The sequence below is a fragment of the Gopherus flavomarginatus genome, chromosome 17, assembly GCF_025201925.1.
Source record: "Gopherus flavomarginatus isolate rGopFla2 chromosome 17, rGopFla2.mat.asm, whole genome shotgun sequence".
Taxonomy (NCBI): Eukaryota; Metazoa; Chordata; order Testudines; family Testudinidae; genus Gopherus; species Gopherus flavomarginatus.
Window position 1 is genome coordinate 20,318,000 of NC_066633.1, and position 27,590 is coordinate 20,345,589.

The following is a 27,590-nucleotide window of genomic DNA, read 5'->3' on the forward strand; positions in this document are numbered from 1 at the left end:
GTGTGTTTGCACGTGGGGGGGGGTTGTATGCATGCGGGTGTGCATGGGTGTGCATGTGCTCCTGAGATCCCTGACACTAGAAACCGAGATACACAGAACTGCATGTACGGGAGGGGTCCCACTGGAGTCATGGCGCTAGTGGCCTGCTCCTTGTGAGGCATGTTGTCCATAAGGCCTTGCAACGACTTATGTTAGATAAGGCCTTTGTGGGAGACATGGGCCCCTGCTGGTGTGTGTGTGCGTGCGCTCACGCTCAGGGGGTGATCGTCCCTCAGCAGTACTGTACTGCATACATTTGGCATGCTCTGCGGGTGAATGTGTGTAGGTGTGGTTTTGTGTAAGTGTGTTTTTGCGTGACACCCTCTAGCTTTGAACATCTTCGCGTGGGGCCCTCTCCTGTGACTGTCGCGTGTCTGCTGCTGGTGAGCGAGTGCACGTGTGGGGGAGGCGAAGCCCACGAGTTCTTCGTGCAGCGGTCACCAGAGGAACATGCATGTGGACCCCATGGTCCAGAATGGGTGTGAACGCGCCATCTGATGTGAGGCGCCCAATGCTGTGAATGGGTGGGGACGCCCCCTGCTGGCCGTGTGTTGTTTGTGGCGCTCTCTGCAGCTGAATCTGTCTGTGGCTTCCTCTGCTGCTCCATAGGTGGCATCTTAAAGTGCACCCCGTTCCCAGGGCTGCTGCTGGGTTTAGTCCCAGTGTTACCCCCCTTCCACACACACGCCTGGGGCCTCCCTGCTTTCCCTTTATTGCTGAAAATGATTTACTGCAGCTAGAACCGGAGGAGCCAGGCACACGCCAGAGCACAAATCCCACCGCATTTTCCGTCTCCTGCAGAAAAGAAAAGGAATCTTTTGTGTCCCTCACCTGGGGTCCCACTTGGGGGCTTTGTCAGGCTTGGGGAAGGGCATGGTCTGCGCCTTCTGTGCCTGGGTTGCCTGTGGTGGATGATGCCGAGGGGGACCCTCGATCGGTGAGCGGGTATGTTTGGTGAATCCTTGTGTGACACCCTCTTGTGTGTGTGCACGTGTGTGCTGGGGAAGGTGCTGTGCCCTCTGTTGGAGAATGAGTTTGCAGGGCACCCTCTCTCGGGTTGTCTGTGCCCAGGGAACATCCCAGTCTCGACGGCAGCAGAGACGGTTTATTCCAAAGCTATTTAGCTGCAGGGACAATCCCCGGAGAGTCGTGTCTGGGTCCTGGATGCAAGTTCTGGGCCTGGCAAATCTTGGGTGTGTGACAAGATGAGAGCTGTGGCTGGTGGCCCAGTGTCAGCGCCTCCCTGTGCGCCACAGGCTGGACAGCAGAGACAAGGGGGCCACTAGGGCCCCCCATTTCTCATCCCTTTCTGCCCCCACCTCCAGGCCGTCTGTAATCTCCCTGCCCCCCTGTCATTGGCCAGTGGGGGTCAGAGAGTAACACAGTGAGTGCGTGTGTGTTAATCTCCAGCAAGCAGCCTGCCCTGGCTGTACCCAGAGCCCCTCACTGCCAGGGGTGTGCTGAACATTCACTGTCTCCACTTTCCCTCTAATCTAACAGTCATGGGTTCTGGTCCTGCACCAGGGCTTGGGCTCCCAGCAGAGCAGCACCAGGGCAGGCAGCTGCAGCAGGTGCCAGCCTCTAGATGAGATGTTGCTCTGCTCTGCCAGTAGGTGTCTGGGGAAACAGTTGAGATCCCAAGCACATTCACTGCAGGCATCAAAGCCAGGGTGTGTAAAGCCCCTGGGGACCCCTCGGGTAGGCAGAGGCATGAGGACAGGTCAGTTCTGTATGAGAAATCCAGACTCGAGGGAAGATTTCCTGCTCCCTAGGCCTTTCTCAGTGCTGAGTCAGGCCATGGAGATGGCACAGGGCATTACCCAGGACCACATCTTGTCAGGGCATGGCCATATCAGCGCCCACCAGTACAAGCAGCTCCGGCCTCAGTTTCTCATCCAAAGGGCCACAGTTCCTGGAAGGCAAAAATGACTGAATCCACCCATCTCCACCAGCCTCGGCGCTTGGGACAAAGCCATATCCCAGCCACGCGGAGGAGGGATGGGGGGGCGGGAAGCTGGCCAAGGCCAGCACAGAGGGGCTCATTCAGTGCAAGAAGGGCTTGGCCTGGTGGAGGTGGCAGTGAGCAGGTCGCTGGTCCCCAAAACTCCCACTCCTGGCCATAGAGGAGCAGAGCTCTGCAGCACCCCCTGGAGATGGGCCATGGAATTGCAGGACAGTGCTGTGGCAGGGAAGCCAGGGGAGTATGGACATGCCAGATGGGCTGGAATCCAGCAACAGCTGCAATCCCAGGACATAGGAGCAGGAACAGCCCACAGACAATCCAGCCTCCTGACACCTCCCACTGCACCCCCTCCCAGCACAGGGCTGAGTAATAGAGTCATAGACTATCAGGGTTGGAAGGGACCTCAGGCGATCATCTAGTCCAACCCCCTCAAAACTGGACCAATCCCCAGACAGATTTTTGCCCCAGTTCCCTAAATGGGCCCCTCAAGGACTGAACTCACAACCCTGGGTTTAGCAGGGCAATGCTCAAATTACTGAGTGGCTCCCGTTCCCCTCTCCCATCAGGGGGGAGGGTCACCTGTTTGCTGTCCCACCTCTTCTCCCCCTCCCCATTTACCTGCTTTTCATGGCTGAGGCTGTGGTGCCAGGGGGTGCAGCTGGCCCTACCCTCATCTTCCTTCTGCAGCTGTTGGAGAGACACAGACGCTCAATGCTTTTACTGCCACGGGGATTTGCCCTGAGATCTGGAACTCGCCCTCAGCCAAGCCAGCCTGCTCACGGAGTGCAGAGATCTGGCAGTGGCGGGGAGGACCCAGGGCGAGGCAGGGCTCAGCTCTGATGCTCAGGGCCTCTGCCCTGTGACTGCAGGTTTCCTTCAGAACAAAGCGTCCCCCCAAGCTGGGCCATAGCCCTGAGAACTGGGAGCTCCAGAGGTCTGCAGTGAGGGAGGATGGGAAGGTCGAAGGAGCAGAAAAGGGAAGGCAGTGCGGCCTAGTGGCTAGTGGGCCGGACGGGCTCAGGGACCCAGAGTCCATTGCCAGCTCTGCCACTGACCTGCTGGGTGGCCTTGGGCAAGTCACTTCCCCTTTCTGTGCCTTAGTTCCTCTTGCCACCTGTGTCCTGAGCTCCGCTGGGCCCTCCAGCAGCTCTGGTAGTAACAGTATCAAAGGGAGGTGTCATAAACAGATAGCTAAGGGTTAATGTCTCTTTCACCTGAAGCACCTGACCAGAGGACCAATCAGGAAACCGGATTTTTTCAACTTTGGGTGGAGGGAATTTTGTGTCTAAGGTCTTTGTTTTCTGTCTGCCTGCTTTCTCTGAGCTTTGGAGAAGTAGTTTCTACTTTCTAGTCTTCTGTTTCTAAGTGTAAGGACAAAGAGATCAGATAGTAAGTTATATGGTTTCTTTTCTTTGGTATTTGCATGAATATAAGTGCTGGAGTGCTTTGATTTGTATTCTTTTTGAATAAGGCTGTTTATTCAATATTCTTTTAAGCAATCGACCCTGTATTTTGTCACCTTAATACAGAGAGACCATTTGTATGTATTTTTCCTTTCTTTTTATATAAAGCTTTCTTTTAAGACCTGTTGGAGTTTTTCTTTACTTCAGGGAAATTGGGTCTGTACTCACCAGGGAATTGGTGGGAGGAAGAAATCAGGGGAGATCTGTGTGTTGGATTTGCCAGCCTGATTTTGCATTCCCTCTGGGGGAATAGGAAAGTGCTTTTGGTTTCCAGGACTGGGAACGGAGAGGGGGAGTCACTCTGTTTGGATTCACAGAGCTTGTGTCTGTGGATCTCTCCAGGAGCACCTGGAGGGGGGAAGGGAAAAAGGATTATTTCCCTTTGTTGTGAGACTCAAGGGATTTGGGTCTTGGGGTCCCCAGGGAAGGTTTTTCAGGGGGACCAGAGTGCCCCAAAACACTCTAATTTTTTGGGTGGTGGCAGCAAGTACCAGGTCCAAGCTGGTAACTAAGCTTGGAGGTTTTCATGCTAACCCCCATATTTTGGACGCTAAGGTCCAAATCTGGGACTAAGGTTATGACAGGAGGTGGTAAAGCCAGCTGGGATCCCTGTGGAAATGCACAACCCCCCGGCAAGGAGAGGAGACAGGAGAGATCCCTCTTGGCACAGACTGGGGCCTCAGAGTGCCCTGGGCTTGGAGACTGTGTGGGCAGTGCCAAGTGTGCCGTATGACACAGAGTGTTCCCGGGGTCTCGCTGCACAGGGGAGCACCTCCCGAGAGTCCCCACTTACCATGGGCTTGGGCGAGCAGCTGGTCTCCCAGTGTCCCCCGGAGTGTCTGGCCAGAGGGCCTCCTGCCCATCGCAGGGAAGGGGTTAGCCGGGAAGCTTTGGGGGCCTGCAGGGAATCTGGGCATCAGAGCCCTCTGGATCCTCTCACGCTCCAACACACTCGGCCCCTGGCAGCTGCCACGCTGTGGGGCCCGCCGGCTGGGCCCTGCCAGCCAATCTGAAAGGCAGAGCAGCGGCAGGAGGGGGTGGCCTCTCCCTGGGGCTACATCTTCCCTTGTCCATTCAGTGTTAAACCCAGCTCCATTCCCGCAGCCATCCCTCCGATGTGGGCAGAGAGCTCTGGTGGATACCACTGCAGGGTGGGGGCAGACGTTTCCCTTGGAAGATACACCCAGGGGCACAGCTGTCTTCCGAGGACTTCGGTGATGCTCCTTGGCGGGCAGGAGCTGGCTGCAGCCCTGGGCAGTCCTGCACAGGGATGAGAGCAGATACAGCAAAGCCCAGTCATTCCGCCAGCCGCTTTGGGGCAGAGCCGCAGCTAAAGTGTCACAGTGCCATTAGCTCGGGGCGGGGGGCAGCGAGCAGAGCCTTGCACCTCAGGGCACCAGTTCAAGGCCTTTGTGTTGTTTGATTTGCAGGCAATGCCCGGGCGTTAGCAGGCCAGCGACTGCACTGAGCTTCTCCGAAGGCCTTGGCTGGCTGGGTTTGCCCAACACCCAGCCCCACCCACCACTCCAAAGAGAGAGCCCTTGGCACTGGAGCCAGCTCCACAGCTGGGCCCATGATGGGGGCAGCCGAGAGGCCCGTGCTGCCATGGGGGAAGCTCCTGTTGACTGAGCCAGGGGCTGGGAACGGGATGCTGCAGTCATGTGCCGAGTGCTGCATCAGCTCTGCTGCAGGGTGTGCAGGGGGCACGGTGGGGCAGGGCGTGGCTGTGATCTCCCTGCCCAAGCAGGGGACGCTAGCGTGGAACCGTGTGGGACTGGGACTACGATCTGGGGCAGGAGGGCAAAACTTTATTGCATGCCTAAGGCTGAGCACAACCTTGCCCTCGGTTGCTAGCTGCCTTCCTGCCCCCCACCTGACCCCCCCAAGCTGTGTGGTGCTGGCTCCCCTGCAGGCCAGGGAGCTGTCCAGTGAAGGAGTGCAGGGGCAGGGGGCAGCTGCTCGGCGTGGTGGGCACTCACCTTGTTTGTGGCTTTGGCCTCTGCAGCCCCCGGAGCTGTTGGTTCCCCGGTGGAGCCCTGAGCTTCTCCTGCCTGAAGCTCTCCAGGACAGGGGGGTGCCCATAGCCCAGCCCCTGCTGGCCTGAGGCTGCCTGGCTGGGTTTCCTCCGCTCTAGGGCGCGGCTGAGCTGAAGGGACACGGGCACGGCACTCAGACCGGGTGAACCTTGCCAAGCCGGGTGCCCAAGAGGGAGGACTGTTGCCAGCTGTTTGAGAGACAAGAAGGAGACACCAGGAAGGCCCCATGGCGGGATATTTGAAAGGGGTTTTACCTCCTGTGTGGTGCTCGGGGGGCTGCTGGGAGTAGCTGGGGCAGGGTCTGTTGGCCCCCCATGGGCCACAGAGAATTTTTTGCCACCTGTGATTCCATATGAGCCCTTCCCTGCATGGCACAGATGTGTCTGACTGACCTCTCACAGTGGGCTGCCCTTCATTAGTGATGTGTACAGCCCCCCGCCGGCCCGCCAGGCTGGGCTCGCTCAGGAATCAGCGTCCCCAGTTACAGCAGCCTGGGAAGCAGGAGCCCATTTCTCAGGGGAGGGAGGCACTGAACTCCAGCCCCTCCCTGCACGGCAATGGGGCTGGGGGGAAGAGTTCTTTCTGTGCCACTAGCTGTCAGCTAATGTCACTAGTGCTCTTGTGGCTTTTCCCTAGGCCACCTGCACAGACACTCGCACCCACACACACACACACAAGGATGCGCACACCACTCGCCTGTATACACACATTGTACACATGCACCCCACACACACACAGATACACCCATATGCATGGAGACCACTCACCTGTATGCACACATTGTACACACATGCACACACACACACACAGGGATACACCCACATGCATGCAGACCACTCACCTGTATACACACATTGTACACACACACACACACACAGGGATACACCCACATGCATGCAGACCACTCACCTGTATACACACATTGTACACACACGCACACACACACAGAGATACACCCACTGCATGCAGATCATTCACCTGTATACACACATTGTACACACACGCACACACACACAGGGGTACACCCACATAGACTCATAGACTCTAGGACTGGAGATCATCGAGTCCAGTCCCCTGCCCTCATGGCAGGACCAAATACTGTCTAGACCATCCCTAATAGACATTTATCTAACCTACTCTTAAATATCTCCAGAGATGGAGATTCCACAACTTCCCTAGGCAATCTATTCCAGTGTTTAACTACCCTGACAGTTAGGAACTTTTTCCTAATGTCCAACCTAAATCTCCCTTGCTGCAGTTTAAGCCCATTGCTTCTTGTTCTACCATTGGAGGCTAAGGTGAACAAGTTTTCTCCCTCCTCCTGATGACACCCTTTTAGATACCTGAAAACTGCTATCATGTCCCCTCTCAGTCTTCTCTTTTCCAAACTAAACAAACCCAATTCCTTCAGCCTTCCTTCATAGGTCATGTTCTCAAGACCTTTAATCATTCTCATTGCTCTTCTCTGGACCCTCTCCAGTTTCTCCACATCTTTCTTGAAATGCGGTGCCCAGAACTGGACATAATATTCCAGTTGAGGCCTAACCAGCGCAGAGTAAAGCGGAAGAATGACTTCTCGTGTCTTGTTTACAACACACCTGTTAATGCATCCCAGAATCACATTTGCTTTTTTTGCAACAGTATCACACTGTTGACTCATATTAAGCTTATGGTCCACTATGACCCCTAGATCTCTTTCTGCCATACTCCTTCCTAGACAGTCTCCTCCCATTCTGTATGTGTGAAACTGATTGTTCCTTCCTAAGTGGAGCACTTTGCATTTATCTTTATTGAACTTCATCCTGTTTACCTCAGACCATTTCTCCAATTTGTCCAGATCATTTTGAATTTTGACCCTGTCCTCCAAAGCAGTTGCAATCCCTCCCAGTTTGGTATCGTCCGCAAACTTAATAAGCGTACTTTCTATGCCAACATCTAAATCGTTGATGAAGATATTGAACAGAGCTGGTCCCAAAACAGACCCCTGCGGAACCCCACTTGTTATACCTTTCCAGCAGGATTGGGAGCCATTAATAACTACTCTCTGAGTACGGTTATCCAGCCAGTTATGCACCCACCTTATAGTAGCCCCATCTAATTTGTACTTTCCTAGTTTATCTATAAGAATATCATGCGAGACCGTATCAAATGCCTTACTAAAGTCTAGGTATATCACATCCACCGCTTCTCCCTTATCCACAAGGCTCGTTATCCTATCAAAGAATGCTATCAGATTAGTTTGATACGATTTGTTCTTTACAAATCCATGCTGGCTATTCCCTATCACCTTACCACCTTCCAAGTGTTTGCAGATGATTTCTTTAATTATCTGCTCCATTATCTTCCCTGGCACAGAAGTTAAACTAACTGGTCTGTAGTTTCCTGGGTTATTTTTATTTCCCTTTTTATAGATGGGCACTACATTTGCCCTTTTCCAGTCTTCTGGAATCTCCCCCGTCTCCCGTGATTTCCCAAAGATAATAGCTAGAGGCTCAGATACCTCCTCTATTAACTCCTTGAGTATTCTAGGATGCATTTCATCAGGCCCTGGTGACTTGCAGGCATCTAACTTTTTTAAGTGAATTTTTACTTGCTCTTTTTTTATTTTATCTTCTAAACCTACCCTCTTCCCGTAAGCATTAACTATATTAGACATTCCTTCAGACTTCTCAGTGAAGACCGAAACGAAGAAGTCATTAAGCATCTCTGCCATTTCCAAGTCTCCCGTTACTGTTTCCCCCTCCTCACTGAGCAGTGGGCCTACCCTGTCCTTGGTCTTCCTCTTGCTTCTAATGTATTGATAAAAAGTCTTCTTGTTTCCCTTTATTCCCGTAGCTAGTTTGAGCTCATTTTGTGCCTTTGCCTTTCTAATCTTGCCTCTGCATTCCTGTGTTATTTGCCTATATTTGTCCTTTGTAATCTGACCCAGTTTCCATTTTTTATATGACGCCTTTTTATTTTGTAGGTCACGCAAGATCTCGTGGTTAAGCCAAGGTGGTCTTTTGCCACTTTTTCTATCTTTCCTAACCATCGGAATAGCTTGCTTTTGGGCCCTTAATAGCGTCCCTTTGAAAAACTGCCAACTCTCCTCAGTTGTTTTTCCTCTCAGTCTTAATTCCCATGGGACCTTACCTATCAGCTCTCTGAGCTTACCAAAATCCACCTTCCTGAAATCCATTGTCTCTATTTTGCTGTACTCCCTTCTACCCTTCCTTAGAATTGTGAACTCTATTATTTCATGATCACTTTCGCCCAAGCTTCCTTCTACTTTCAAATTCTCAACGAATTCCTCCCTATTTGTTAAAATCAAGTCTAGAACAGCTTCCCCCCTAGTAGCTTTTTCAACTGCATGCATGCAGACCACTCACCTGTATACACACATTGTACACACACAGGGATACACCCACATGCATGCAGACCACTCACCTGTATGCACACATTGTACACACACGCACAGGGATACACCCACATGCAGCAGACCACTCAACTGTATACACACATTGTACACACATGCACACACACACAGGGATACACTCGCATGCAGACCACTAGCCTGTATACACACATTGTACACACAAGTGCACAGGGATGCACATGTACGCAGTGTTGCACTGAGAGGTCCTGGTTACTACATAGATCACAAACCTCTTGGAGACTGGGGGTGACGCACCCGTCAGTTAACATAACATAACTGAGCCGACCATAAGCCCCCCACCTAAGAGAACAGGGGCATGCGCCTTGCCCAGGAATTTGGCTGGGGGAGGGGCGGGGAGGGGGAGGGAGATGTTTGTGTGAGGGAAGGCTGAACACCCACGAACTGAGAAGAGGCAGAAGAGAGAGGAGGCAGAGGCGAAGAGGAGGAAGGCCAAGCAGCAGCTGGTAAGCACAGGGTGACCTGGAGAAAGCGAGAGAGAGCGAGCGCTTTAGGATCTGGTGGCTAAAGAGGCTGCTAAGAACCTGCTCCTTTTGTTCTGGGATCCTCCTGTGTCTGGAGAAGCAGGGCCCTGTGCCTTCCTTGGCACCACTCATCAGAGAAATACCCGCCTGGCACCCCGGGAACAGCCCCAGCCCCCACCCATTGACTGGCTGCTTGGGCTGGAAAAGGGGCAATGCTGTCCATGCCTGCACAGTGAAGAGCGTGCGCACACACACACACACACATACACGCACACACGCACACACACAGATACACGATGTCCCCTGCACCAGCACAGATATTGCTCGTACCTCTGGGAAGAGCGTTTTGCTCGGAGTCCCAGGTCTGACTGAGCTGTTCTCTCCACTGGGCCAAAGCGCGCTTTGCCTGGGGAGGCTCTTTGGGTCAGGTGCCCGCAGCCTGGGAAGTAGGGCAGCCTGGTGAGAAGGGAGGCACAAGGGAGGGGTGGCTGGTGCATCGAGTGGGGGTTTTCTGTTCACCCTGTTTATACACAGGCACTAGGATAGGTCTCACTCCGCTCCCTGGCACTGTGGGATTCAGCAGTGACCCCACAGCAGTCACCGAAGGCATCGGGGCAGAGCGGCGTCTCGCCCAAGGGGCTGAGCATGCCCTGGTTTCCCTGGGACCCAAATCCTGCATGGCCGTGTGCTCGTGGCTCTCAGCAAGGCCCAGCTTAACTGGGCCTCCGGGAGCCGACTGGCCGGAATGTCCCCCCATGACATGAAGCCGAGCTGCCCCAGGACTCTCGTCCCTACGCTGGCACCAGCAGGTCTTACACTGTCTGGGCCGAGCTGGCCTTCCTAGCTGGGTGTGTCCCTGAACGGGCCCTGGGTCTCGAGACCAGGGCTTTGGAGGGCAGAGCAGAACCCTGAGGATTGTTAATGGAGAAGTGTCAGACACCAGCTGCTCCCCTTTACCACCAGGCACCTGAGCCAAGCCCCTACGCCTGCTGCTTCCAACGTTGCATCAGGCCTGTGGGGTCTCAGGTTCCTGGCCTGACCTGTTCCCACTCTCTATGTGGGCGGGGAGGGGGGTGCTGCCTGTACCCACCTTGGAGGGGCCAGCAGCTCGCATCGCCTGGCTTGGCTGTCTGGAGCAGGACAAAGGGTCTCTCCTGGGGGAGGAAGCACAGCAGCTCTCTTAGCACCAGGCTGTGGAACCACCTCATGTGGGACAGGGACAGCGATGCAACTAACCACAGGGGCATGTCGGGGCAGATCGAAGGGGGCACAGGTGCTGACGCTCTGCCCTCCAGCCATGGCATGGGGTGAGATCCTCCAGCCATGCTTCGGTGCTGACCCTGGAACTGGCAGCAGGCACTCCCGTGGCCTGTGCCCTCAGCAGTGCGCAGGGGTGTTGGGGTCCCCTCATGTGTCTCATCTGCCCCATCTCCTCCCCTGGTTCCCACCTGCAGGGCCCTATGGATGAGATCCCAGCCAGAGCGCCTGGAGCAGCTGCTCAGCACCGAGCCGTACCTGGGCATGGCAGCGGGTTTCGCGCTGCTCTTGCTCTCCCAGGATTTACTCGCCCTTCCTCTCAGCAGGAGAGGAGCTCTCGGGGTCCTGGCAGGGGAAGGTTTGAGAGACTCCTCTGCATTGCCTCTGCCTCTTCCTGGCTCCTGAGGGATTTCCAGAGTCTCGCTGGGTGCTGAGGCTGTGGCAGGCTGCCTGCTCCCCGGGGACGGGTAATGGCATCTAGGGGAGCAGGCAACACACAAGAACTGCTTTAAGTCCAGACTCAGGGAACGGTTCTGGAGAACCTAGCTCCAGTCAGACCAACTGCTGGAAAGGTGTGGGCTCAGCTAGGCTGGCGGGCAAGCCGAATTTGAGTATAGGAGAGAGGGCAGAGGGAGTGGCACAAAGGGAGTGGCAGAATGTGATGCGGGTGTCACTGTGGAGGCTATGGTGAACATGGCCAGGTTAGGGCCGGCTCTGGACACAGGCAGGGGCAGTGTCATAAAGGTAGCTCTGAGTAGGGTAGAGGGGTGTGGAGGTGGTGGTGGCGGCTATGCCAAGAGAGGTAAAAGAGCACCACGGTGGTGGTGGGTGCAGGGATGTTTTCGGTGCGGTGGCATTGGGGACAATGGGGCCCTGCCCCAGGGGCACCGTGTGGCCGCGAGAGCGAGATCTCACCTGCTGACATCGCTGTACTCATCCCTGGGCGTGCGTTTGGTGACTGGCCGGCTGATGCATCGCCCCGCGCTGGTGAGGGCACTGACGGTGCAGGTGTATGCCGTGTTGGCCCTTAGCCTGCGGGCCATGTAGGAGCGCCCCGTGCCCAGGTACACCACCTCCCCATTCAGGCACAGCTCATAGTTAAAGAAGCGTCCCAGGAGTGCTTTGGGCACATCCCACCTCACAAAAATCTCACTGCGCCCCAGCACTATGAGGGTTAACCTCTCCGGGGCGTGGCCCCTCAGGGACATGGTCTTGGTGAGCAAGGTGGCCTTCTCTCCCTGGGCTTTGCTGGTGCATGCGCAGACGCTGAGCCGGTAGCTCGCAGAAGGGGCCAAGCCTCCCACAACACAGCTGAGTTCTGGGGTGGAGCCCACCAGGGCCTCCTCCCTGTACACAGTGTAGTGTTTGATGGGGCCGTTGGACTCGGCTGGAGGGGCCCAGCTCAATTTTAACTGGGTGGCCGTGCGAGCTGTCACGCGGAAGTCCAAGGGGCAACTGGGCACCGGCTCTTCTCTGGGCAGCACCGTAGCATCGCTGCATGGCCCCCGGTCACCCCTCACCTCAAGACAGAGTTGAAAGCGGTATTCTTGGCATGGCATGCCACCCGCAAAAGCATAGCTGAGCGCTGGCCCTCGGTACAGCAGGGCGCCCCCCTCGTAGAGCCTGCAGACACAGTGGGAGATAACAGAACCACTCAGCAGAGGAGAACATGGTGTCTTCTCAGGTCAGTCAAGTCTAGACCCAAAGACATGCTAGGCCTGTGGACAGAGGGGCAGCTTCTGCTTTCAGCCCTACCGGTCAGGGGTGGCTCTATGGCCTTCAGAGAGTTAATCTGGATTTACAACAGTGTGACCGAGAGCCAGATCTGGCGCAAAGGGTCAGTCCTATACGGCAACGGGCCGCAATCAACCGTGCTGGGAACGGGAGTGGACAGTGACACGGCAGGGGCATGGTTCTGGTCTGATTGGCATGGGTGTAAAGCAGGAATAACTCTGCTGGGGTCACTGAGAGGAGAACCAGACGTTCAGTGCAAATGGGTTGTAAAACTAATGCAGGAGGCACTTCCACCAATCCGACACCCCACTGGAGACCATGGAGTCAGGAGGTCACATTCCGCTTGCAGTTGCATAACCCAAGTGTGACATTACACTCCATATTCTTTATGAAAATATGCGTACGATATGGATATGTCACAACTGAGATATACGTCATGTAAGATGGCTCATGTAAGAGATCATTGGAAAGGTTATGATTTACTGAATGCGATTATCCAATTTGTATGCAGTATCCTTTCTGTAGCTAAAGTTAGGAATATGGACTATGTAACATTTACAAGTGGGTGCGTATTAGGAAGACACCCACCAGATGACTGGCCATCAGATTTGATGAGCCACCGGGAAGAAACAACAAGAGTGAAGATACTAATCTCTCTCCCTGTTGGGAGGTGTCCTGGGACGTAACTGTGACACTACTAGATCAGGTGGTCTTGTCACCTGATACTGAACATTGTTTTGGACTTCTTGTAACTTTCCACTGAAAGGGAAGGGGGGCCAAGTTTGGGAAACAAAAGATTCCTGCCTTATGTAAATCTTATTTAAGGGTGGGGAGGAAGGCAAAGGAGACTCTCCTCCATCGCCTACCCAAGAAGGAGGACTGCTGAAAGTGTTTAGAGGAACAAAGGAATTAACTTGAAGGGAAGGGCAGGGGAGAGTTCAGACTGAGATGGGGTCCAGTCTATAAGAAGAAATAGCTGAAACTGCGAGTTACAGAAACTCTGCATCCTGCCTAATTCAACATTTAGGGGGAGAAATTACATTCTGTAACCTGTTTCTTTAGTGAATCAAGCTTAGTTTGCGTGTTTTGATTTATTTGCTTAGTAATCTGCTTTGTTCTGTTTGTTATCTCTTATACTCACTTAAAATCTACTCTTTTTAGTTAAAAAAACTTGTTTTTTGTTTATTCTGAAACCCATTTTGTTCAATTCATAATTGGGGGGTGGGCGGGTAAGAGGCAGTGCATACCTTCCTCCACATTGAGGGAAGAGGCGGATTGGGTCTGCACTCCAAGGGAGGGGGGCACCTGAGTGCTGGGGCAAGTCCCTTAAGCCGATTCTTCCCAGAGCTGATCTCAGTGTCTGCATCATTCTGCAGCTGGGAGTGGTCCTGCCTGTGCGCACTAGAGGAGGCTTAAGAGCCTGGCTCAGCAAGACAGGTTAAAGGGGACCCAGGCTGGCAGAACAGGAGGGCTCAGTGGTATCTCAGCACATCAGGTGGCATCTTAAAGGGGGGGAACAAGTCACACTGAACATCACTCCAATGAAGTCTTACTAGTGTAAACCCAATGGAAGCTCTAAACCAGGTCCATAGATCCAGGAGAATGAGTTACCCTAGATCTACAGAGCCACACGTGACAACAGAACTCGTCTCTAGGGGATTGTGTGGAGGACAGCCCTAGAGTCATGGTGAGCCAAGCAGACTCCCCTCCTTCTCATTACACTTTATATACCTGCACTCAAGGTCAAAGTCACCCCGCTCTGCCCAGGGCATTCCTAGCAGATGCTGGACTCTCATGCTATCACCTGTAATTGACCTCAAGGCTGCTCTGAGGCCTGAAACTTTCCCAGGCCACCTGGATTGAACCAGAATCTAGAACTTTGGCGTCCGGTGGCGGGGGTTTCGGGAGGCGCTGGAGCTTGGCCAGGGTGCCAGTCACTTCCTCTAGCAGCTCTTGTCCTACTGTCTCTGAGGCAGCCACTTCCTGTGGAGAGAAAATGCTGCCTTCACTGATGTGGCCAGTACCTTGCACCAGTGTGGACAGTAACGCACAAGTAGAGCTGGACACAAAATGGGGAGTTTCCATAGAAATTTTTTTTTTCAGCAGAAATTTCAATACCAAAATATTTTGATTTGGAAATGATGCAGCATTGGAGTTGTACTTCAGGACTCTTATGCTTCCATTCTCTACAGCCTGAGCTCATTGATTGGACTACATCACCCATGATGCAACAAGGTCCCCTACTTGGAAGGGGGGTGAGGCATTATGGGAGTCCCTTGCTGAGGTGCATCATGAGAGATGCAGGCAGGGAGGGAGCCCAGCCCATTGAGGAGAATAGAAATGTGAGATAACTGAACTACAATTCCCATGAGGCCTCATGACCATGTTTCCAAAAAAAAATATTTTAGGTTTCTTGATAAAAAATCAGAATTCTTCTAGAAAAGGAGACACTTTTTATGAGACAATTTTGTTTAGTAGAAAATCCAATTTTCTGTCAAAAAAGTGTTTTGGTGGAGAATGTTTGACCAGCCCTCCCCCCACAAACGTCCTGGACTTGACTGAAGGAACAGAGTTCGGAGGGGAGGTCAAGGGGACTGTCGGCTGGCATGGGGGACGGGCAGGATCCTTTGTGTTTAGCCAGCACCTAGCACATTTGGGATACTCTGGAAAACAAGGGATTCATATTAAGAATTGTTTCATGACACAGTGGGACAGATTCTGAACTTGGTAAATCTGAAGTGACTCCAGGGGCTTGATTCTTATTTCTGTTTCCCTGGTGTAAATCTGGAGTAACTCCAGCCAAGTCACTAGAGTGACAGTGCTGAGATCTCAAACTGGTGCTCTTGATTTTACCCTAGTATTGCTCAGATCAGAATGTGGCCCAGCCTGAGCCGCTGCCCCCTGTCGGATGGTGACAGTGTACCTGCAGTAGGAGTTCCAGCTCTGAGTGCTCTCTTAGTGTCATCACCCCCTTGGGCTGGCTGGCGAGCACACGCATGGTCCTAGAAAACATGAATGGTGGCTGTTATGGGTCATGTCCAGCGGGGGGTGGAGGCTACCCCCATAGATTGGGGGGACAGGCAAAGAGAAAGGACTTAGCTATGGGCCGAGGCAAAGAATAAACCAGAACGCAACTGTGCAATGGAGAAGGACCATTCACCCTGCGCCCACGGGTAACTCAGGGAGGCGCTGCAGGCTCCAGTGGATGAAATGGGAGCTCACAGAAGAGATGGGGAGTGAGGCCTGAGTGATGCTCCCACCCACTAGCTGGATTCTAGCCTCCCAAATGCCTGGGCCATGGTGCACTGAAATCAGCTCCCATGACCTTGCTGTGTGAGTCCTGTGTCATGGGCTCCCACTGGCTGTTGTATGTGAGTTCTGCACCAGGCACTCCTGGTGCCCTGTTGTGAGCTCTGTGCCAGGCACTGCCAGTGCCTGTTGTGAGCTCTGTGCCAGGTGCTCCAAGTGCCTGTTGTGAGCTCTGTGCCAGGCACTGCCAGTGCCCTGTTGTGAGCTCTGTGCCACAGCTCTGTACCGGCCCTGCCGTTTCTACGGGATGATTCAGACATTCCTCCACCCTGCTCTCCCGGGCTCCCCTTACAGCGAGAGGGAAAGCGTCACCCACATGGCAGCAAACCAGGAGGACTCCTGCTCCTCGGCACGAAGCAGGCGGCACAGCGTATCCAAAGCCCGGGGGAAGGCAGGGCTCTGCAGCACATGGTCATGCCCCTCCTTGTTGGCAGCCAGGCAGCTGAGAGCAAAGCAGGCGTTCCGGCTCCCTGCTGCCTCTGCGTTGGCCATCATGGACACCAGGGCATGGATCTGAAAAGGAAACACCTCCCTTGGTGCCTGTCCTCGAGCAGCAGCTGCTGGGGGCAGCGCCAGCCTCCTCCCACAGCTGTGCCTGTGTTGGGTTCCCAGTGGTTGTCCAGCTGGACAGCGTGAGCACAGCTTGATGCTGTGCCAGGCCATTGCTGGCTGCCTCCTCGTCTCCTAATGTGCCTGGGGGGCCAGGCCGGGCCAGGGTGGAGCAGTGCCCAGAGCAAACCCAGGCTGCCACTGAAAATGAGTGTTGGGGAAAGGTGCTGTCTGCTTGTGCCCAGAGCAGGCACAGCATGGGCAGCTGCAGGGCACCTACCCCCCTGCTGCTCTGCTGCTGTGTCCAACCTGACTGGCCGAAAGGGCGACGCTAGCTAGCCCCATGCAATCCAACCGGAGACTGCCAGCCAGCGAAGCACTTTTGAGGGTGGAGACACCTCTCCACTTCCCCCACCCAACACATGGCAGAGGGCAAGGGCACGATGGGAACCACTACTGACCTGGGTGCGTCCCAGCAGTTTAGAGGGGAGCGGCTCCCATTCCCAGACCCCTGTGCTGTACCCTGGAGGCAGGAACCTGGAACCGAGCTGTGTGCTGCTCTCACAGGACGAAGGCCACAGCACGGACACTGGGCCTGTGCCCTAGTTTCAGGATAAGTGGCACCCGCGCCATCCCCTGCTGACTGTGTGTGAGCTGGAAATGCCCTACGCAGAGCCACTGGGGAAACTCTCCCAAATCTTCTCCTTGGAAACTATCCTCCTTTCAGAGCATATGTTGTACAGACCGAGTTGTCCAGTGATTAGAACAGGGGTTGGGCGTCCTGAACTCTGACCCTGACTCTCTGGGAGACCTTGAGTGCAGCACTCCCCTGCTCTATGCCTCAGTTTCCCCAGCTGCAAACCAGGGCTAATGATACTGCCCCCCGTCATCAGGAGTTGTGGGGCTAATGAATGCCTGTGAAGTGCTCTGAAATCCTCCAGGGAAGGGCACTAGGGACGAACAGGGTTTATTGCTATACTGGCTGCAGAGCAGCCTGGTGCTGCTGGGAGTGCCAAGTCTGGTGCACAGCTGGGACTATGGATTTGGGAGGGACACAGAATGCCCTGTTACTCTCTGGGGGCCCCTTCTGGCTGATTTAAGGAGCCGCACTGAAGGGCTGCAGAGGGAAGGATCCCTGGACTCGAAGTCCACCCCCTGCTTCTGCGAGGGTTGCCAACTTTCTAATGGCATAAAACCAAACACCCTGCCCCGCCCCTTCCCCAAGGCCCTGTCCCATCACTTGCCCCTTCTCTGAGGCCCCACCCCTGCTCACTCCATCCCTCCTCCCTCCATCGCTTGCTCTCCCTCATCCTCGCTCACTTTCACTGGGCTGGGACAGGGGGTTGGGGTGCAGGGGTTGGGGTGAGGACTCTGGCTGGGGGTGCAGGATCTGGCATGGGGCCAGGGATGAGGGGTTTGGGGTTCAGGAGGGATCTCTAGGCTAGGGCAGGAGGTTGGGGTTTGGGGAGATGTGAGGGCTCTGGCTGGGGGCTCTGGAGTGGGGTCGGGGATGAAGGGTTTGGGGTTCAGGAGGGGGCTCAGGGCTGGGGCAGGAGGTTGGGGTGTTGGGAGCCGCAGGATGTGGGCTCCGGCAGGGGGCTGAGGTGCAAGAGAGGACTCCAGGCTGGGACAGGGTTTGGGGAGCAGGGTCCCAGTGGCGCTTACCATGGCTCCCAGGAAGTGGCAGCCAAGTCCCTGCAGCCCCATGGGCGGACAGGGAGGAGCCATGCGCTGACCTCATGCCCGCAGGCACCACCTTCACAGCTCCCATTGGTCACAGTTCCTGGCCAGTGGGAGCCGTGGAGCTGGCACTAGGGGCAGGGGCAGCATGTGGAGTCTCTCTGGCCATCCATGTGCCTAGAGGCAGTGGGAGCCACTTAGACCTAGGCCAGGCAAGGAGCCTGCCTTGTCCCTGGGCCCCCACTGAGCTGCCGACCGGACTCTTAACGGCTGAACAGCACCACCAGGGTCCCTTTTCAACCGGGTGTTCCAGTCAAAAACCAGATGCCTGGCAACCCTAGTCCTGCTCTTCCCTGCGAAATCCTGGGCCACTGCTGCAAACAGCACAGATGTCTATCATGCCACTTGGTCCTGTGGTGGCATCTCTATGTTGTTTCTAACATGGACAGCGCTTGTGGCCTGCTCCTGGCCCCACAGCATTCTAGACAATCTCCCCTCACCCCAGATGCTGGGGGAGCAGGTCTTGCCCCCATGGTTTGCCCCCTCACCTGCCTCTCCTCTTACCATGCTGGAGACTTCAGGGAGGGCAAACAGCTGCCGCAGGCCGACGTCCTTATCACACAGGCGCCCCAGCGTGAAGGCAGCGTTCATGCTGCAGCCTGGAATCCCAATAGGAAAAGACTCATCAGGGGCCAGATGCCTCTCATGCGGCACCCAGGATCGCGCGGGGGGGGGGGGGGGACAGGAAGGAAAGACAGAGAGGATGTGAAGGATGGGGGCTGGACAGTTCTGATCTGCATGGTTGGGTGTCCCCTACAGGTTGCCTGGTGGAGAACTGGCTGCTTATGCCACTGGTGATGGGGGTGTGGCCATTTTTCAGGCTGTAGAAGCCTGCAGAGCTGTGCTGCTGACTCACCCTGGCAGCCAGAGCAGGTCAGTCTCATTAACTCTACAAACACCAGGAAGAAGCTTGGTCTGAGGTTCTCTGTTTGTTAGTACAGTCCTTCCTAGAGAGTTGATATACTTAAGAATAGAGGCAAACTGCAGGGAGGGGGCTGAAGTTTAGGACAATGCCCTATTGTGTGTGTGTCATGTTTAGGAAAAGGGCTTGGGGACCCTGCTCATTCACTAGGAAAATCATCCTAAAAGCTCATTTGTATGGTTAAAATTCATACCCTGATCAAAACTGCACTATCCCACTGAGCCAGCTGACTGCAGCTTTGTCTCTCTGGAGGGGCATACTTCTCCATTTTCTACCATGTTAGACCTCCCAGCCTCAGGACTCATATCACAATCACCAGCCCTCCAGCCAAAGCCCAGGATGGAGAATGACAAAAGGCAACATATTCAACATGCAGATGAGAAAATGTTTTTCAACAACACATCGTAAAATGGCCCAGTGGAACTGGCTGCTGCAGGATATTACTGCACCAGAGAGTCCCATGAGGGTCAGACACTTATAGGACTAAGGGGGTGCTAACAGACAAAGGCCCTCATATTACAGGGGGTTGTTGTAGCAGGGGGATTTTACCACTTCCCCCTTCATCATGGACCAAACACCGCTGTCGGGGCAGGGCAACCGACCAGGGCAGCTCCCGAAGATACTTCCTAGGCTCTGGAATTCACTTCCCACCCAGGTCTCAGTCAGGTGCAGGGTGGACCCGCTGCTCCTCCAGCCCCAGCCACTTCTCACTCCTCCCCTTCAAAATCCCTGGACCCAGGATGGGGAAATGTTGCCATGGGGCAACTACTTTCTGCTTCTGCATGGGCAGGGACCAACCCCTGCAGAGAGGGGTGCACCTGAGCCTGGAATGAGCAGCTCAGATTTCTGGTTTGTGGCTGTCTTGGGGGTTTTGAGGAGGTGGAGCCTTTAAAACCTATTCTGAAAAACTGTATCTCAGCCAGGCAGATCCTCAAGACCCCATGACAGACAGACCTTCAGATAGTTCTGTGGAGAGATGGTGATAGAGAGAACGAGAGATCTCTTCCTCATCTGTAGATTGTCCCATTTCCTTCCCCTGCTTTGGCCCATCTGTACAATCTGTTATGTTCTCATTGATCCTTTCACCACCCCCTTTCTGGTCCCCCGTGAGGCCTCCCTATCTCCACCCCAGGCACAGAGCCCTGGCTCATCCCAACCCACCTGCTTCCTCCGCCTTCAGGGAAGCGATCAGCTGTCTCAGGAGGTGCTGGGAGTGGGGGTGGCCCAGCAGTTTCACGCAGCCCTCCTGGGAGCCGGCGATTCGGGCCAGCACCAGGGCAGCGTTGCTTGCCGTGCCTTCGTCAGCCGAGCCTAGCAGCGCCATGAGCTTCTCGACAATCTCGTCAGCTTTCGGGGCTTGGAGCAGCCACTGCCGGCTGGGACCTGTTTCTGCCTTGGGGAGAAAATGGGAATCAGGGGAATACCTGCTAGCCACAAATGGAAGGTTGGGGTGTGTGCACTCAGGAGGGGGAGAGGTTATCTGGGGCACAACCTCCCCTTTCCCACTACAGCTGTCATCGCCTAGTGGATCTAGCCCTTGCCTAGGACTTGGGTGGGTGACCTGAGTTCTAGTCCCAACTCTGCTGCAAACTGTGACCTAGGGCAGATCTGTGCCTCAGTTTCCCCTCATATACAACAGAGGAGAATGATCCTGATCTCCTGTGTAAAATACAGCACTTCTCATCTGTAGATCTCAAAGTGCAAGAGCTGGGTATGGTGAAAGCAGGAGGGAAGTGAATCCTGTGCATAGGGTAACCAAATGTCCTGATTTTTATATGGACAGTCCTGATTTTGGGGTCTTTTTCTAGTATAGGCTCCTATTACCCTCCATCCCCTGTCCTGATTTTTCACATTTGCTGTCTGGTCACCCTACCTGTGCGCCAGGCTGTACGACTGTCCCGCAGGGCTCTCCCTCTCTGAGTGCTGGGGTGCTGCCCCTGCTCTGTCTGAGGTCACAAGCTCAACACACCCTGGAGGTCAGGCTGCTCTACGAGCCAGGGGTGGGATTGCAAAACCCAGCCTTGTGCCCTGCAGGCTGGTGCAGCCCACGCCCCAGAGGGATCTGGCAGAGGCTGGCACAGGTGGGGCCTTAGCCAGGCCAGTGGCTCTGGAAGGAGGGGCTGCCTGTGCTGAGCTCAACCAGCTGAATCCCTGAATGGGCTTGGCAGCGGATTGCGAATGGACAGGAACCTCATGCAATAGGACCCTCCAAGGAGAGATTCCTCCTACACAAACCTTGGAGCCATCTGGGATGCCAGCCCCATGCCAGCCTACTGCCTAGGGCAAGAGCATTCCTTACCAGGGAGCCCAGGGTACCTGCCGTGTTCATCACAGCCTCTGGGTCGTCCCAGGTCAGCATGGCGCTCAGGCTATCCAGGAGCCCCTCGCAGCCCGAGCCTGCCCGTGCCACCAGGCGTGCTGCCCCGCTCTCATTCTCGGCGATGGTGCCCAGGATGTAGGCAACGTTGCTGCACAGCCTGGTCCAGGAGAGAGCCAGTCAGGTCTTGGGGCTGTTTCATGTCCCACCCCCACCTGGCAGAGAGCCAGAGGTGCTGCTAGCCCAGAGCAGAGTGCTGGCATTGAGACCCTTGCACCAACGGCTCCTTGTGCAACCGTGCAAGGGCTGGGGACACCCTGGCCTGTCGTTGCAAGATGCAGCCTGCCCCAAGCGCAGTGATTCACGTTTGCAGGTTTGGGTTTTATTTGATCTGGTTGTAGGCTTTGTAGCAAATTGGCCTAATATTTTAGGAACGTGGGTGCATGTTATACTGCGTTCAACTCAGCCCCACTGGAGCCCTGCACTGCCAGCCGGCACTGGGGGCATTAGGCCCCAGCAGCGCCCTCTAACTACAGTTCCCAACATCCTCGAAGTGGTAAATCCAGGGTATTGTGGGTGTATTTCTCAGCTGGGCCTTGGGGTGAGGCAGAAGCCGTAGCGACGCCATGGCACCAGGTTTCTATGGAGGGCAGGGGTGGGGTGGGAACTGGAGTGCAACTGAGCAATCCAGCTCGAAATCAGGGCGGAGGAGAGAGAAGGGCAGTTAGGGCCTCATCCTGCAGGGTCCCCTGGGCGGTGCTGAGCATCTGCAATTCCCATTCACTTCGGCAGGAGTGGGGCGTTGGCAGGACACGCTGAGTGACCAGCTGATGCTGGTTGCTGTGGTGTAGGGCAGGGAAACCCAGCCTGGAGGGTGGCTCAGGGCTAAGTGCCTGGCTCTCCCGCATTGAGTTACAGCCGTTACCATGGCGTGCTCCTGAACTTTGCACCTTCTGCAGCAGGCTGATGGGTTCCTGAAACTACAGGAAAGAGGTGCCAGGGCTCCAGCAAGAACAATAACGTTCCTAGCCCGAAGTGGCATCCTCCACACAGCCTGCCCTCGCATGCCCCATACAGATGAGCTCTCGCTTTGCATGCGAGCGTAGAATTGCCTGCCTTACGAAATGCCACTGACAGCAGTGGTGCCAGGGCAGTGTGCCTCCATGAAAAGAGGTGCCAGGCCCTGCACCTGCACCTGGGAAGCTTGTTACCCTCACGCAGTGACTCCTAGCCAGGAAGGCAGGAGGGGGACAAGATGCCCATTAGAACCATATACCCATCCCCTGAAGGATCCCGGCTGGCAGGAGTCTGCAGATTGTATAAGCTATAGGACAGCCCATCCAAACAGGCTGGAGGAAGGAGACAGGCAGTGACCCAGGGCAGGGAAGGAGGAAGAGCAATGAATGAGTCTTCTACCTGTGAAGTTTCAGTACCTGGTACCATTTCTGGCCCCTCCTGGGGAGGCAGGAACAGCTTACTTAGACTGGCCGCTCTGTGGGGCAGAGCCTGTGTTCTATCTGTGTACAGCGTCTAGCACCGTGGGGTCCTGATCCATGAGTGGGGGTCCTACTGCTACCGCAATACCAACACTGTACATAAGTAATAGTAAGCACTGGAGACCATGAGAAAGACCCTCGCCTGGGAGAGTGGGGCACCTTCTTAGAGGGCAGGGTCTGTGGAGGTCTGGTGTAAATTCTTACCAGGTGCCTACTGTGCACTCCTGCAGTATGGCAGTGCCCCAATGCAGTGGGTGCCCTGCTCTGCAGGGACAGCCACCTCTAGGCACCCACCCGGGCAGGGTCCGTGGGCTTGTCTGCACTACGGGACTACAACAGCACAGCTCCCAGAGACCTAGCTGCGTCGATGCCGGAGATCAAGTCGGCATAGCGACAGTGCCCAGGAGTGAGTGACAAGCCGGTATTGTGTAGTGCGATGGACTGGCCCGTTGGGGAGGACAGCCCCCTTCCACTGGAAAGACACACAGGAGCCGGACTCCTTGTTCGTTACGCCCCAGCAGCGCGCTCAGAGCAGGGATGGGGAGGACGCTGCTCAGGGATGAATAATGCCCAGAATCGCACGGGGATTTTAGCCTCAAAACACTTTGATTTTTTGCATGACTAAAACCCACACGGGGCCAAGTTGAGCCCTGTTGCAAGCAGGCGTAACCCACACTGTCTTCAGGGGAGCTGCCCCTGCTTACGCCAGGGCTGCACTGGAGCCGGCGATGGGTTAGAAAGTAGCTGTTTTGTCGTTGCCTAAGCCACCTGGTACATGGGGCCCCTAGCTGGGGTGCTGCCCCACGTGGTACCTGGGTGCGCTGCGAGCACCCAATGGGACACGGCCCCGCTGCACTCCAGCTCCCACACAGGCTGCTGCAGGGGCAGGCACTGAGGTCAGAGGTCATTAGCCTCTGTGCCAGCGTGGTGCCCAGCGTTCCCATACCTCCAGCCGGGAGTCACCATTCTTCCTGTCCTGCGGCTGGCCTGGCCTCCGCTGAAATGGCCGGCAGCAGCCTCCAGTGAGGTTAAGGCCCCTAGGTTTAATGCCGTTACCCGACTGTCAGTGATCAGCCGTGGGGAGAGGGAGCTGTGAGCATTTCCAGCCCGGCTGGGAAGAACAGAGCAGCCCCAAAGCCCAGGGAGAATCCAGCTAGTGCAGAGCCAGGCGCGGAGGGTGCCAGGCACTGAGGGTGCCAGCCGGCAGAGGCAGCAGCTGTGCCAAACAACTGAGCAGCAGGGCTCAAGGGAGACGAGGGTTCGGCAGCTGTCTGCGGCTTTGCCATCACAACTGCACAGAGACTGAAAAACAGGTCAGGCTGTGGCTCTGAGAGGCCCAGCCCCCACCAGCTGGCTGGGGTCTGATCCCCTCTCGGGTTGAATGGCAGCGTCACAGCCTGGAGCAGAGCCTGCCAAGCTCCGAGCCTGTTTGCCTTCCTTTGCAGCTGTGCACCGGGGGTAACAGCCTAAACGGGTCTGTACGCTGCCCTCCCAATGGGAGCCATTTATCTTCCCAGGGCCTGTTAAGGGGGGTTGGTCATAACCCTGCAAGAGCAAACAGCAGAGTGGGAGGCGCCCATTGTGCAGTCTCTGTGGGACACAGGGTCTGGGGATTAGAGCGCAGGAGCGTGGGGCCCACATCCTAGGTTTCGGGGGGAAACCTTCCCTTGGTTCCTGTGGGCTTTGGCTGGGGTGCTCAAGGCTTGACTTTGCTCAGTGAACAGGGCGGCTGCTCAATGTCCTGTTTAACCGCTAATCCCCCCTCCCCCCATGTCTTCCACTGCACATCCTCTGTCCCGCCCAGTGCAAGTACCAACAGGCTCTCCACACACTGGCGAGTATGTGGATTTACTCTAGATTTACACTCCAGTAACTACATATATGTCTATGGAGGGTCAGTCCCCTGCCTTATTTACTATGGACCCCATGCTGCCGGTAAGGATGGTTAGTGTTTTCTTCTTACAGCCCCAGCTCCTGGAGTCATGTGAGTAGGTGAGACTGGCAACTGTCATGTGGGGAAAAGTCTCTTAGTGGTTGCAGAGAGGAGCTGGAAAATTTCGCAAACCCCAGCAGGCCAATAAACAGAGTCCAACTGTATTATCTTTAAAGTCCCCTGGATTTAAAGCAATCTCATAAGCTGAATGAGGCAAAAAGCCTGTCAAAAATGGTATAGGCCCATCTTGTTAAAGACTGAACTGGAATGTAGACACAGTAAGGGCAGAGTTAAGGTCACCAGGACAAACTGATCTTCGGCATTTCCTGATGTTTTAGCACTTCACTCTGCCCTTTTAACATCCCTTTATGGACTTTTTGTGGGTGGAATGTTCCTGTTTTATTTTTTAAAGGAAAATGATAAAACAGTGAATTCCCATCACATGCTGGAGAGAATCATAGAACCATAGGTTCAGAAGGGACCGCAAGGGTCAGCTAATCTAAACCCCACAGATCCGAAGACCACTGTATCCTGCATCAGGTGGTCCCTCGGTCAGGGCATCTGAACTGCCCTGCCTCAGTCAATGCATCTATTGAGGGACCACATGGAATGAGGCAGGGTGGATCTGGCTGTGCTAGGCTAGGAGGGTCCAGTCTGGGTCCATCTCTCGTTAGAAGCAGCTGCCATAGAAGTGGACGGTGTGTGCGAGCAGGGGAGTCACAGAAAAGCACACCATGTCACATGGGTATCCCCACGACGGCGTACATGGGGAATAGTCCCACACTCACTCACCTCACTTTGGGAGCAGCCAGGAGTCTACAAAGAGCCCCCAGATACTCTTCGCACTCAGCATCTCCCAAGAGAACCTCCAGCATGCCTTCCTTGTCCTTGTGCAGCTCAGCCACTAGGCCCTGCACGGCCTGCAGCACCTGCTGCGGGTCTGGGGAAAGCAGCAGGGGAAAGGAGCTGCACATTTCAGCAGCGTCCTCAGCAGGAACAAGATCAGGAGCAAACTTCCCAAGAAGCCAGGATCTATGGGAGCCACCAGAGATGTCGAGTCAGGCAGCTGCAAAGCTTCATCCAGGCAGGTGGCTGAAAGGACAGAACTGCTACCAGGAATTCCAGTGATCTTCCTCCTTGGAAAAGACATGGGAGCAAACACGACCTGGACAGTGGTCACTTCCAGCTCCTTTCTTCTGCATTTCTTCCAGATCTCTCTCCAGCTCATTGACGTTTCATTATCCCATCCTGGCTGCAGCCGGGTGCCCACATAAGTGTTGCCTGGGTCTCAGATTACCAGTGTAGCTAGATGATTGCATTAGGGCGTGTAGATATACATACCATGAAGGGAGCAAAACCCGCACCCAGGAACTCACTGCAGTCTTCAAAGGAAAAGATAAAGCTACCCTGGCACCTTCAGTTGGGTAGGAAACATCAAGCGGAGGTTCAGCAATCCCAGACCCACTTGCCCCCAGGTCTGTTCTTTCCCCTGCCCCTTCTCCCAGTTGTTTCTCTCTGTAGCACTAGATGGATTAGGAAGCACCAGTCACAGAGTCACACCCAGGAAAGAGAAAGTGCAAACCCAGGAGTTTGCATCCTGTTAAGTTTTTCCTAGTGCCTTGCCTGTTCCTTTCTCCTTTCAGCCTGGCTCCCTGCAGCCAATGCCCCAGGGCCAGTGTGTGTACACATCTCAGGACTGCCAGCATTCTGGGGCAGAGGGACCTTTCAGATCACAGAAGATTGATGTCCCATGCCGCCAATCAAAGGGAAGCCCTGTCCCGGGAGGGAAGGCCCTTAGCTACTCCAGTTAGTTACCATAGTTGTCAGTTGCTTTGTTGTCAAGCCATATTTAAAGGGGAACACCCCTGTAACAATAGGCACAAAAACACTGTAAACCAACTCTCGCCTGCCGATGGAATATACATTAAGGAAATAATGTACAGAGGAGAATCCAATATTTCCTGCTATAAAAGCCAACATTCCCACTGAAAGCAGGAAAGAATTTTCCATCACTGACAAAGAGACAGCAAACAAAGGCCCCAATCCTGCAGTCAGACCCACACATCCCATGCAGGGTCAGGGTGTAAATGATTTTGTCCCGTGGGCCTGCTGTCAGATGCATCTGTTGCCCTGTGCGGGTGCATTAGTGCTTGCTGGGGAGAAGGCAGAGAACAGCAGGCGGCTTCTCTTTTGAATGAGAATCTCTCATTCAGAACTAGTGATCCTGGTTTATTTTGTTTCTGAGGAGGTAGAGGGGTGAATGGGATTGTGTGACCATTCTCTGCACCAGCAGGGAAGAGATGAAATCTCCACGTATGAAATGGATGCCCTGCACTTTGGGCTGGCATGTGCACCGAGCATGTAACAGGTGACTGGTGGTGTGTGTCTTTTTGCAGGAGGCAGGCAGGAGAGAATCAGGACAGGAGCTCTCTGTAACTGAACAAGGAGTGTCCTTCCTTGTGTTACTAATAATGCAAGCCACTGGTCAGTGCCTGGTGTGTCCCTTCTGGGCCCAGTCCCCCCAGCATGAAGCTGGCCAGCTCCAGCACCCAGCCCCTTGCTTCAAGCTGTGAAGGGCCCCCCGTTTGCTCTGCAGGCCCTGGTCCGACAGTCGCTCCGGAGAGGGATCAGACAAGGGAGAAGGTCCAACACCCAAATCCTTTCCACGCCCTGCGGCCTGGCTCAGTCCACCGCGCTCTGCGCCCTGGTTCTGCAGACAGTCCTGCGGGTGCTTGGCGCTGCAGCTTGTCTGAGTTCAGCTGAGGCACTAGTGGGTACCTGGCAGACTCGGGCCCTCAATTACCCTGATCGCCACGGGGCCTGCGGGTGGGGAGGGGGGATTCCTGGGCCTCCCGCGCCTGGCCAGGCTCAATCCAGAGCGAAACCTGTTTCCATTCGGCACGAAAAGCGGAAACCTGCCCCCGCCCCGCCGCGT

The 27,590-nt window shown here is 55.0% G+C and overlaps 1 protein-coding gene across 5 annotated transcripts; it reads right to left on the minus strand.

The window, feature by feature from the left end:
* Positions 1–67: 67 nt before the first annotated feature.
* LOC127035960 (uncharacterized) lies at positions 68–27,533 on the minus strand. 5 transcript variants are annotated; one of them, XM_050926311.1, is made up of 15 exons: positions 25,448–27,533; positions 21,209–21,386; positions 20,071–20,302; positions 18,492–18,586; positions 16,015–16,211; positions 15,313–15,391; positions 14,194–14,372; positions 11,571–12,278; positions 10,914–11,132; positions 10,489–10,552; positions 9,729–9,854; positions 5,445–5,689; positions 4,608–4,725; positions 2,621–2,689; positions 68–1,951 (listed from the first exon to the last, which is right to left on the minus strand). In XM_050926311.1, the coding sequence occupies exons 1-15, from the start codon at positions 25,627–25,629 to the stop codon at positions 1,931–1,933; spliced, it is 2,712 nt and encodes a 903-aa protein (XP_050782268.1). In that variant the 5' UTR covers positions 25,630–27,533; the 3' UTR covers positions 68–1,930. The 5 variants fall into 5 exon arrangements, 2 of the variants coding, with proteins under 2 accessions (XP_050782268.1, XP_050782269.1); XR_007769975.1 differs by having other exon boundaries at positions 1,866–1,951; positions 4,259–4,725; XM_050926312.1 differs by lacking the exon at positions 4,608–4,725.
* Positions 27,534–27,590: the final 57 nt, after the last annotated feature.